General features: G+C 50.5%; 1 protein-coding gene across 1 annotated transcript in view; it reads right to left on the reverse strand.

The window, feature by feature from the left end:
* Positions 1 to 6,737: 6,737 nt before the first annotated feature.
* Positions 6,738 to 12,180, reverse strand: part of Dnai2 (dynein axonemal intermediate chain 2) — a 32,378-nt gene continuing 26,935 nt past the window's right edge. Inside the window, exons 11-13 of the mRNA XM_052197252.1 lie at positions 11,329 to 11,475; positions 10,036 to 10,263; positions 6,738 to 7,628 (exon numbers count right to left, since the gene is read on the reverse strand). Coding sequence (XP_052053212.1) covers positions 7,506 to 7,628; positions 10,036 to 10,263; positions 11,329 to 11,475 — 498 coding nt within the window. The 3' untranslated portion in view covers positions 6,738 to 7,505. The remainder of the gene's footprint in view (positions 7,629 to 10,035; positions 10,264 to 11,328; positions 11,476 to 12,180) is intronic.

Here is a 12,180-nt window from a genome sequence, read left to right on the forward strand (position 1 = left end):
CCAGGAGAGATGTGGGCATCGTGGCAGCGGTGGAGGCCAGTGCCTAGGGTGTGGACAGCTGCACCAATTGTCCAGAGAAAGAGAGGATGAGGGAGTGAGAGGGTGGGTGAAAATCTAGTCCTGCACCCTTTGGCACCTGACTTAGTAGAGTGTGTCTTATGAAAAGGTTCCCTCCGTGTAGGCAGACTAGCAAACCAAGACTGAGGTCAAAAATGGACGGATCTAGTCTGCCTGTCAGAGTAACACCACCCAGGAGAGTCTGCCCGTGGCCTCAGGTTGCATTCGGCCTAGGTTAGCTACGTATGAGGCTCAACACGAAATCATAAACTTACCTAAAATAATCTGAGGGTATGCTAGATGGCTTGTCCTGTAACGTAGCTTGCTGTTAAGTCCTACTACCTGAGTTCAGTTCCCGAGACCCACATGGTGGAAAGGCCAGACCTGATACCCAAATATTGTCCTCTAATCTCCACTCTAGTACATGTGCATGATATATAAATGTTGTTTTGGTTTTTTTAAAAAATATGAATGGGGAGGGGGATGCTGGAGAGACAGCTCAGGAGGTAAGAGCACACGCTCCTTTGGTAGAGGACTGAGTTCAGTTCCCAGCATTGACGTCAGACAGCTCACAACTGCCAGTCACTAGCACTAGTAAATTGATGCCTCTGGCCTCAGCAGGCATGTGTGTGAGCTCTCTCTCTCTTTCTCTCTCTCTCTCTCTCTCTCTCACACACACACACACATCATCATCATCATCATCAACAATAACATTTTTTTTTGGCTTTTTGGATTTAGTTTTTTCGAGACAGGGTTTCTCTGTATAGCCCTGGCTATCCTGGAACTCACTCTGTAGACCAGGCTGGCCTGGAACTCAGAAATCTGCCTGCCTCTGCCTCCCAGAGTGCTGGGATTACAGGTGTGCACCACCACTGCCTGGCTAACAATAACTTTTATGACAAGTTTCTTGATTTTTTTTTCAAGACAGGTTTTTCTCTGTGTATTCCTGGCTGATCTGAAAGACCAGGCTGGCTTCCAACTCAAAGATCCCCCTGACTCTGCCTCCCAAGTGTTGGGATTAAAGGCATGTGCTACTGTCGACTGGCTTGTCTGTTTGTTTTCTGGGTTAGGGGAGTTTCTTGAAATTAAAAAAAAAAAAAAAACTGGATTGCACAATTCTCCAATGTGAACTTCACAGATGACATCACTTTGCAATGTCAAAAGGTTGGGCAAGCTGCCAGGTGGCCAGGTGAAACAATGGATAAACAGTTGCAATTTCCATTCTTGGTAACAGTGGCAACAATTACACAGTCAGGGAGCCTGGTGGAAATTTTCCTGGTCTCAGGAGGCTTGGGCAAAACAGGATTCTTGTCCTAGCTCTGCCTGAACCCTGCCTAGCAGCGGAGAGCCTGCCTATTCTGTCTGCCTGTCACCTGGATGGTGTTGGAACCCTTCCTGAATGTAGTGATCTGTCTTTTACATCATCTATCCCCACTGAAGCTAAGAGCCCAGAGCTCTTACAAAGACCAGAGAAGGAGACTCCATGGCGTTGGGATCCAGGAAAGAAGCTGGAGAAGCAAGTACCCACATCCCTTAGGGCTGCCTCAGACACCTAGCAGGTCCCCAGAGGTAGAGCACAGTGCCAGCCTGTGCCTTGGGACCGGTTTCCCGGGCTTCCCCCAGGAGCTGGTATTGGGCATAGTTATTAATAAACAGCAGCAGCAGGAAGCAGATGGTAGCCCTGGGTTTGATAAGTATATAAACCAAACTAAGCTTGGAAACCAAAGTCTCCTACAGGGGGTCCCAGGTATTGCCTGGCTCTCTGAGGCTGGCCAGTTTGCAAATGGGCCGTACCGCAAAGAGAACGGATTATGAGTTCAGAGGTTTTCCTGCCTGTTCATTTTGTTTTGAGATGAAGATCGAGACTGTTAGCCCAGGCTGGCCTCAAACTCAACAACTCTCCTATCTCAACACCCCAACTGACATAATGATAGATATATGCCACACTGATGGCATTTTTAGACCCTTGAAATGACTCTTTATCAGTCAATAATGTCTCTGGGCAATTGGCTTGGGCTTTGACTAGTTTTCTTTTTTCTTTGTTATTCTTCTACATACATAGACCTCATAGAAGCCAGCCTATCTTGACTGATGGGTGAAAATAAGCATCTTTGGAGGCAGGTATGGCTGTGTGTACCTGTAATCCCAGCACTTGGGAAGCTGAGGCAGGAGGATTGTGGTGAATTTGAAGTCAGCCTGGCTAATATAGGGAAATCTAGTCTCAAAATGAAAAACCTCAAAACTAAAGGTTCTATCCGGTTGATGTGGAAACCCACCTCCAGTTCATGCCTATCTCTTCAGCTTGACTTCGGGGTTGTATTAGTTATTTTTCTGTTTGTTATAGCAAAATTCCCGACGAGAGAAACTTAAGGAAGAGTTTATTTTGGGTCACAGTTTGGGAGTACAGTCCAACATGACTGACAAGACATATCAGCAAGAACAAGAAGCAGCAATTATGTCCATATTCAGGAAGAAGAGGAGGAGAAGAAGGAGAAGGAGGAGGAGGAGGAGGAAGAGGAGGAGGAGGAGGAGGAGGACAGGGGAGGAGGGCATGGGAGGAGGGAGGCAAAGGAAATGTGGAACTTAACTCACTTTCTTCTTATTTGGTCCTAGAATCCAACCCTTGGGGATGGTGCCATCTATGGCCACAGTGGCTCCTCCTTGCTCTGCCAAACCTTTCTAGAAATATCTTCCATCTTCAGAGGTGGGTACCATGCTGATGCTAAACTCATCGCACCTGTCACTACCCTCTTTCTTCCCTTCTAGTGGATATGGATGAAACTCGTGAAAATACCTCTTCCTGTTTTTCATGAGAGTCCTCAACTAGGGAATGCTGGGAAGCCACAGGTATCAAAGGTCAGTCACCATAAGCCCGCTTCAGTTCAGCCTTTCTGAGTTCACTGAAATCTTCTCCCACTTATGTACAAGGCCTGCCTTTGCTGATGGAAAAGTCATCATTGCTGACATATGATTACACGTATACACAGGTGGGCAGGCGCATGTGTGCAAATGTGCAATGAAATATGCTCTGCACCACCTGACTGCCTCACACTCCCTCTCAGGGCCTCAGCATGTCACCAGTTTTTCATGGAGGGCACCTGACAGCTTTTTCCTATGTCCCCAAGAATCCAGGACATGTTCTCCCGTTCTCTTTACAATGCCCTGTATTGTTCCTTAAAACATCACCCCAGAGGCTGTGGGGATCGAGACTCAGTTGATAGAGCATGCACAAAGCCCTGGCTCCCATCCCCAGTACACCTATATTTCCAGCATTCAAGAGGATTAGGAGTTCAAGGTCATCCTCAGCTATGTAGTGAGGTCAAGGCCAGCCTGGGCTACATGAGACCCTCTCTCAAAGCAAAATAAAATAAAATGCCACTCAGCCCAACTGTCTGTCTGTGTGAGTACTATCCTGTTCCCAGCACTGTGTGAGTTCATGCCCTGAGAGGATAGGTCCACAGCTGACATTCTGTGGCTGGGACCTGGCTCAGAACCTAGCAAACTCGCCAGTAAGCAGCCATCTTGGATTTATCTGTGCCCCACCTGTAAGCTCCCTGTGGTCCTTGGCTCCCACTCAGTCTCAGCTCATCCACAGACTCCAGCACACTCAGGGAGGCTTCCTTCCTCTTACCTTGGATGGGCGTGACTATCTCACCCTCGGAGCTCATTGGCAGTCATCTGCTGCTTCAGCCTTGAGGCCATTCACTCCATCAGGCCCAAGGGACCGCTTCATTTGGTTAAGGTTGAAGGGGCAGGGCTTCCCTCAACACCCTGCTCTGAGGCTCCAGCACCCAAAGGCCTCCAGGATGAAATGATCAGCAGCTTGTCCTGGTACCCACAGGGCGCAGAAATGGTATCATGGGTTAAATGCCATAAGATGAGGACACAAAACTCCACACAGTTTGCTGTGGCTTTCTGCTTCACAACTAGCCTGGCATTGTCATTTCCAGGCTCACTTTTGACCTCTGTGGGCACCAGGCATGCGCATGGTATGTGTATCCATAGGCAACAACACTCAAGCCAGAAAATAAAAACAATACATCTTCTTGGAAAAGAAAAGAGGAGAAAGAAAAAGAGGAGGGGGTATGGAGGGGGGACACTACAGTTCCTTTAGGCTGATGGCAACCCCGGTGGCTCGTGGCTGCATCAGTGGGTGTTTTGAGCTGCTGGCTCACGTTTGGATGGACCAGGAAGCGACACAGAAAGGTGAAGGCAGGCACTCTGGCGTGGTGCCACACACATTTAAGGTGGGCCTTCTCTCTGTTAAGCCTTCTTGGGGACACCCTCATGGATACATTCAGAGGTGTGTCTCCTAGGTGACTCTAGATCTAACTGAGTTGATGGTGAAGGTCCACCATCACAGCGGGGGAAATAGGCAATAGGTGTCATGTGATGGAGCCCAGTGGAGGTCATGGCCATAAAGCTGGCAGCAGAGACACCAGGCACACAGAGCTCTGCAGCCCCTTGCCCAGCGCTGTATGCAGCCTCTCTTCTTTTTTATTCTTCCCACAGTCCACTCTGGAATGCCATGTTATCACAGTGGCACCCTCTGCACCCACAGGAAAGGCTTTTCAGGCTCCAGAAGGTGGCTCGCTTTTACAAGCATGAACCAAAGGCCAACATCCCAGAATAGTAAAAGGATGTTCTCCCTCCTGCCTTGAGTTCATAGTGGCGGAGCCTTCACAGGGCTTTGTCAGTGCCCAAGTCAACAAGTAGCTGTGCCCCTCCTCCCCCTCCCCAACCCCCAGACTACTCCATCTGGTTGATTTTGCTCTCCAAATTAGGTTTCTGTGCCCTGGCTCTACCTCATTTTGCTTCTTTGTGTGAGACAGTCTCATATAGCCCAGGGTAGCCTTGAACTTGATATGTAGCTGAGGCTGAACATCTGACCTCCTGACTCTTCTGAGAGTCTGGCTTGCTGGTGTGTCACCCAGTCCCCAGGTTCTGCAGGACTGGGGACCCAAAGCAGAGCATTGTGCTTGGGAGGCAGCCACTATCCCTGCCTCACAAAACCAACACCAAAAACTGATATTTTGGACAAAAGACCATTCCTTGTAGCGCGTAGGGGCCTAGGATCCCAGGGGCCCTGGAATGCTGAGCCACACAGCACCCAGGCCTTTCTGCTTAAAATGCCAGGAATAATTCACTTAGCAGTTGCGTTCATTCACAATGTCCCAGACGTTGCTAGATGGTTCCAGTGGGACAAAATCCCATAGAGAATCACACTTTTGAGAGGAGAGTCCCTAAAGACAGCCACAGGTGGTCTCTGCGACTCCTTCTGTCTCCTTACAAGGACAGTTTCCTTCCAGTATTCTTTGCCTCTTGCCTGGATACAGCGGCAGGCAGGGAGCAGGGCCCCAGCTGAGCCCACTTGAGCCCAGAGGAGCTCCGTGTGCGGAGTGTGTGATGTATGCCCAAGGATCCTGAACCACCCTGAGCTGCTCTCAGCTCCGCTGTCTGCACTTATGAGACCCAGCAGTTCCTCCTGCTCTCTGTCACCTGTCACATTGGCGATGTACAAATGGGAGATGGTGAGGCCCTTCTTGGATCTCCATTAAGATTTAACCCTCAGTAAACATGATTCGTGTTGACTATCATCAAAGTCTAGCCAAACACAACAACCCGTAACCCTGCACTGCTCTGGGCTAGAGGAACGGCTGGTGCTTTCCTTCCGCAAAATGCTAGTATGTGGCGGTCAGAGGTCAATGTTGGTGTCATTCCTTAGGACGGCATCCATCTATGCTGAAACAGGGTCTCTCACTGAACCTGGAGCTCACTGTTCTGTCTAGACTGGCTAGGCAGTTAGTCCCAGGGATTTGCCTATCTCCATCTTCCTAGTGCTGGCACTACAAGTACTTGGCATCATGGCTGGTTTTTGTGCATGGGCCCTGGGGGATCAACCTTAGGTCCTTCATGCTTGCACAGCAAGAACTGTACTGACTGAGCCAGCTAGCTCGCTGCGCTCTAGTTCTTGCGGTTATTCTTGTTCTCCTCCTCCTCTTCCTCTTCCCCTCCTCTTCCTCTTCCCCTCCTCCTCCTCTTCCTCCTCCTCTTTATCTTCCTCCTCCTCTTCCTCCACCTCTTTATCTTCCTCCTCTTCCTCCTCCCCTCCTCTTTATCTTGCTCCTCCTTTTCCTCCTCCTCCTTTCCTCCTCCCCTTCCTCTCTCTCCTCCTCCTCTTCTTCCTCCTCCTCCTTTTGAGACTGGGTTTCTCTGTCTAGCCCTGACTGTCCTAGATCTGACTTTGTAGACCAGGCTGGCCTCAAACTCACAGAGATCCACCTGCCTCTGCTCCTCCATGCTGGGATTGAAATGCCACCCTTCCTGGCAGGCACTTCAAGTCTCTGCTGACAGCCACAGAATCCATGACACTCCAGGACTGGTACAAACAACTGTACAAAGTTGTCTATGACGTGCCCTTCACCCTACCTACTACTGCATGGAGCCACAGCTTTGGGGCTCAACCAAGTGGCTACTCAAAAAGGACTCGGCATAGTCCCGGGCTCCCACATTCAACGGTCTGAAGCTCCTGTCCCTGCCCTATGCCTCACCAGCTGTGACCAGGTAGCTTTCCTAGGGACTCCATTTCCCCATCAGTACAAGGAGGACTTCTCGCGCACAAATGTTCACCGAACTTTGGAGAGACGAGGCGAGATCAGTGAGTGGCCCAGAACACGGCGTGCGTGACAAGTACCAACTGTTGGTATCACTGATTTTAATGTTACAAGAAGCAGAGCAATAATAACCTTGTGTGTACAGGGAAGGTGAGGACCATCCTACCAACCTACTCTCCACACTTGGGCCGCACCCACCATGTGACAGCATGTCAAGATGCCCCCTGGGGGGTTGCTTGGGAGGGTATTGTGATGGAGACTAAAGTTCTGTTCTGATTTGCAAGCAGGTGAGGAGAGAGAGAGAGAGAGAGAGAGAGAGAGAGAGAGAGAGAGAGAGCTTGCCTCTGTGTAGGTGCTCCAGAGGCAACCTTCTGCCATGGAGGCAAACTCAGCTGTGCTCTGGAAGCTTCTGGGAAAAGGCATTGGTAACTACTCATTGGATAACCCGTGATAAGCACAATATAGGGACCCATCTAAAGTTTGACTTAAGGCTGTGTGTGTGCCCTGAGTCTGAGTTAGCCTCAGGGTTGCAGAGGCTGGGGGGGTTAGCACAGAAGCAAGCCCTGCTCCTTCTCACCCTAGAGAAGGGTGCACTCAGGGCTTGGCCCAGTGTGGGCCAGTGACTCGTCCCTGATCTGTCCCCACCAATAATTATTGAGGAAGGAAACTCAATTCTTCGTTTTTCAGACGAGAAGGTATCAAGTGCAAGGCCAAGCCGTGAGCCTTGGCCTTGCACTTGGACAGTGGACAGTGGACAGTCCTGTGGGCAGGACAGACGTGTGGGCAGACGTGTGGGCAGGACAGACGTGGACAGTGCTGTGGGCAGAGGCTGCCCTAGGTGGGCGTGTCCTCTTGCTCTTCGCCTGCGTCTTCACCCGCTATGATGCTTGCATCTTCCTCCTCTCCAGCACTTACTTCCACCATTTCTTCGCCTTCCACCTCTACGCTTTTTTTCTTCTGAAGCAGAAACAGAAATGCTGGTGAGGGGGTGGGGCCTTTCCTATTTCCCAGAGGTACCCGCTCCCTCCCCTGACCCCTCCCCCCAAGGCCAACAGCAGGGAGCTTAGAGTGTCCATTCCAAGCAAGCCCAGCAGGTTTTCAGAGTCATGAGGTCCGGGGAGGCAGCAAGACTTTGGGGATTTAATAGCCAGGTTTCCGCCATTTTCTGAGTGGGTGACCTTATCCTGCTCCATCTGGGGAGCCTTGCCATCCTCACCAGGGGATGCAGGGAAGACAGCTTGAGGGGCTTGGCTTAGGGAGAAGGGTGAGTGGAGACAGTATGTAGAAGACAACCTTCATCATGTGGGGTAGCCTTCCTGCCTTCCTGCCTTCCTTCTTCCTTGTCTCCCTTTTCTTTCATTCTTATGAGACTCAATATGACAGAGGCTGGCCTCAGATTCTAGACTTCCCTGCCTGGGTGCTACACAGTGCTTAGCTTATAGCATGGATTAATCTTTCTGACTCTGGAGTGATGCTCTCTGACACACACACACACACACACACACACACACACACAGTTTTGGGCTAACTGCAAAGACTAAGAGAGGAGGAGGAAGTACGGGGTGGGCCGGAGAGGGGCCGAGTCTGTGAACTTGAACAGTTTCTGCAGCTTGGCCGTTTAGACTTTGCAAGGGAAGGACTTCAGGGTGTGAGGGGCCGAGCACATGCCTGGAGGCCACATGGTACTTTAATCTGTGCCTTCTGAAGGATGGGTGAACTGGGAGTGACAAACAACAGCCCGAGGATGGATGGACGTCAGAACTCTAGTCCAGCCTGTGCTATGATGGGGGCTCCACCCCCTTCACAAAAGTAACTCTCAGTCAAATACTCCCCAGATACAAATTACATCACAAAATCACTCCCTGTCTTCAAGCAACAGGAGGGAAACAGAGTAAGGATCACGAGGCAGAAGAGGGGCGGGTGGGACCGGAGAGATGGTGGTTAAATCACTCACTGATCTTGTGTAGAATCTGTAGTCACTTCCTAGCACCCAGGTTAGATGGCCCATCAACACCTCTAACTCCAACTCCAGGGGATCTGACACTTCCACATGTACCCATCATGCCTTCTGCCTGGATCTATGCATGTTGACATGACAGGCATCCATGAGCCCACTTGGATCATAGTTTGATGTTGAATATGAAACCAGGGTTTATGGATGCTGGGTAAGCAGTCTATCAACTGAACTATATACCTCAAGCACCTCTAAATAGTTCTTATATTTATTTATCTATGTGTGTGTGTATGTGCGCACGTATACATGTGCACATGTGTAATTATGTGCAGGACCTGAGTCCCACAGCATCCAGTGGTGATCAGAGGACAACTTGTGGGAGTTGGTTCTCTCCTTCCTCCACCACAGTTTCCCAGGAATCAAATTCGACCTATCAGGCTTGGCGGTAAGTGCCTTTATGCATTAAGCCGTCTTGCTGGCCCCACTAAAGCCTTTTTTGTTTGTTTGTTTTAAGTATCTATGTGTGTTTTGTGTGCACGTATTTCAGAGTACCACATGCATGCCTGGTGCTCACGGAGGCCTGAAGAAAGCATTGGATCCCCTGTAACTTGAGTGGAGTTACAGAACTTGTCCGGGGTCCTCTAGAAGAGCAGCCAGTGCTCTAACCACTGAGCTATCTCTCCAGCCCCTCCTCTAAATGCTTTTTAAACAAGGGCCCCCGCACTTTCATTTTGGCCTTGGACTCCGTGATGCCACCAGACTTGTTCAAAAGAGCATAGCCTTGCTTTGTCCTTTGCCTGACATCTGGCCTTTGTCTCAGTCCTAGCCAGACCCCTAAGAACAATGTTGCAGACGGAGAAGATACTTTTTCTCTCTGTCCCCAGAAGGTAACCAGGCACGGTCTTTACAGTGCCTGCTTCACTTTCCAGGTGGCAGCTGAGGAGCTGAGAAGGAGAGTGAGAGGCTGGGTGACACAGGTAGAAAATGCTTGTGAGCTGAGCCTGGGGGTGGGAGGGGTAGGAGGGCAGAGGAGCAGCCAAAGGCCACATTCTTGATATCTGCTTGGGCTCAGCCTTTCCCCCATGGGCCTCAAGGCTCTCTCTCACAGAACCTCAGAGCCCTGGCTCGGGGTTGGGGTGGGGGCCATGCACGTTGAAGATGGGCCTATCATGGCGGGGAGGAACATACCAGGAGGCAGGGAGCTTTGGACCTCAAGGAACCCGCTGCCTTGTGAGAGACAGCTGTCCTCGGGAGATAGGAATGAGTCTTCCCCCTTACCACTGGACAGTCAGGATCCATCCCAGAAAACTATTGGCTCAAGGTTACCCAGGAGGTCAGCAGATGGGCGGAACTCAGGCCTCATGGTCCCCTCACGGGCGCTAGTCCCCGTGCCCCTGCCGAGGTCCTTACAGGCTTCGGTTTCTTCTTCAAGGCCTCTGCCTCCTTCCTCTTCAGCTCTGAGAAGATGACTTCGAAGAACTCCTCCTCAGCTTTGGCGACTAGCTCATCGAGGTCCAGGGCTGCCTCCTCCTCCTTCTGGTCATCCTCTTTGCCCTCTGCCTTGCCTTTCTCCTTCAGCCGCATCTCGCGGTGTCGGGCCTCCAGGATCTTTTCCCGCCGGGTCTCACGTTCAAATATCTGGGGCAGACAGGGACAAGCTGGTGGCAAAGGAAGCGGGGTGCAGCATAGTCTGGGCTTCTATGGAAATTTGTCCCTGGGGAGGTCTGCTGGGCATCATATCAGGAGAGGAGGGCTTAACCAGGAGCGGTAGTGCATGCTTACGATCCCAGCGCTCAGGAGGCTGAGGCAGGAGCATTGCTTCAGATTTGAGGCCAGCCTGGGCTATTTAGCAATACCTGTCTAAGAAAATCTATGCCGGAGATGAGAGATTTATTGTGTATTGAACAATTTTCTATGAAATTAAAAGGAAGTCAGTACATCCTTATACATCAAGTAAACTCATCTCTGAAAGTACATCTCCAATGATGTAAACTTTTTTTTGTTGTTGTTGTTGTTGTTTTTTATTTGTTTTTTTCAGACAGGGTTTCTCTGTATAGCCCTGAATGTCCTGGAACTCACTCTGTAGACCAGGCTGGCCTCGAACTCAGAAATCTGCCTGCCTCTGCCTCCCAGAGTGCTGGGATTACAGGTGTGTGCCACCACCACATGGCTATGATGTAAACTTTTAATATCTGATTTCAGGTATTTGTATTCAAATGAGCCTAATTGAAATAAATTGCCAAGCGGGGGGCGGGGGGGGGGGGAGACACACAACTAGCCAGATATGGTGGCATGTGCCTTTAAGTCCAGTATTCAGGAGGCAGAGATGTGTGGATCTCTGTGAGTTTGAGGTCAGCCTGTTCCACATAGATCAAGACTGCAAAGTAAGATCCAGCCTCAAAACAAACAGATACACACTTGCACACGGGGCTAAGGATCTAGGTCAGCTATTGGAGTGCCTGCCTAGCAGAGATCCCCAAGTATAAAGTAGGTGTGGCACGCTGGAGGCAAAGGCTGTGAATCCGAAGTCCAAGGTGATCGTTGAGTGCATTAATCAAGGCGAACCTGGAACAGGGCCGCTGAGTTACTCAGTTCCAAGGAACCCCAGACCCAGGCTTCAGGGGAGAATGCCCTTTGGGGTTAAGACAATGTGGTGATCCTGGAGCCTGGCGGGTAGGTAGTAGGCCTCGCCCTGGCACTCACGGAAGAAGCTATGTTCTTCTCATTCCTCTGGAGAGTGGAGAGACTGCTGGAGACCTCCAGCAGAGTGGTTGTTCCGAGCTCGGAGCCGCAGGCGATGAGACACCCGGTGTCCTGAACCCGGAGGCAGAAGAGCGGGTCATCACACACCTGTTGAAGGAGCCAGCAGAAGCAGGTAGAGTGGGGGAGAAAACCAAAGTTACGAATATCCTATTACTGGCCTTTTTGAAACACCCCGGTGACATACCCGTCCACTGTGAGTGAAGTCCCTTGGTCCCTAGCTTCAATGTTAGTCTAACTACATCATCTTACGGATCTCTGACTCCCTGGTCTCCCATGTCCCCAGCCAGCGGGTCTCAGCTACAATTTCCTGATATCGGAGAACCCAAATATAGGGATCTGTGAGATACACAGTTGGAGAGGACAGAGAATGTTTACTTCTCTTGAGTCTGGGTCTCATGGAGCCCAGGTTGGTCTCGAACTTGCTACTTAGACAGGGATGACCTTGAACTTCTGACCCTGCTGTCTCAGCACCAAGCCTGCTGAATACAATTGTGGTGATAGAGCCCAGGGCCTTGTGCATGCTAGGCAAGTGTCCCACCAGCTGATAAAACTTGTTTCTTGTGGTGCTCGGTGTGGAGCTCAGACTCAAAAGCTAAGCCAGAACTCTACCACTGCCTGGAACCCCCAGCCCTCCCTTCTGTTTACACCTCTTAGGGTGATTCTTGTATGTCAGCACAACTGCAAGTCCCCAGGTCCCTTGCTTCTGCAGAAACCCATGCTCCCAATGCCAGAGCACAGTTGGCCAGAAACCCCAGGCTATCCAGAGAGGTCCTATTCAGGTGCACATATTAA

The sequence above is a fragment of the Apodemus sylvaticus genome, chromosome 10, assembly GCF_947179515.1.
Source record: "Apodemus sylvaticus chromosome 10, mApoSyl1.1, whole genome shotgun sequence".
NCBI classification, from domain to species: Eukaryota; Metazoa; Chordata; class Mammalia; order Rodentia; family Muridae; genus Apodemus; species Apodemus sylvaticus.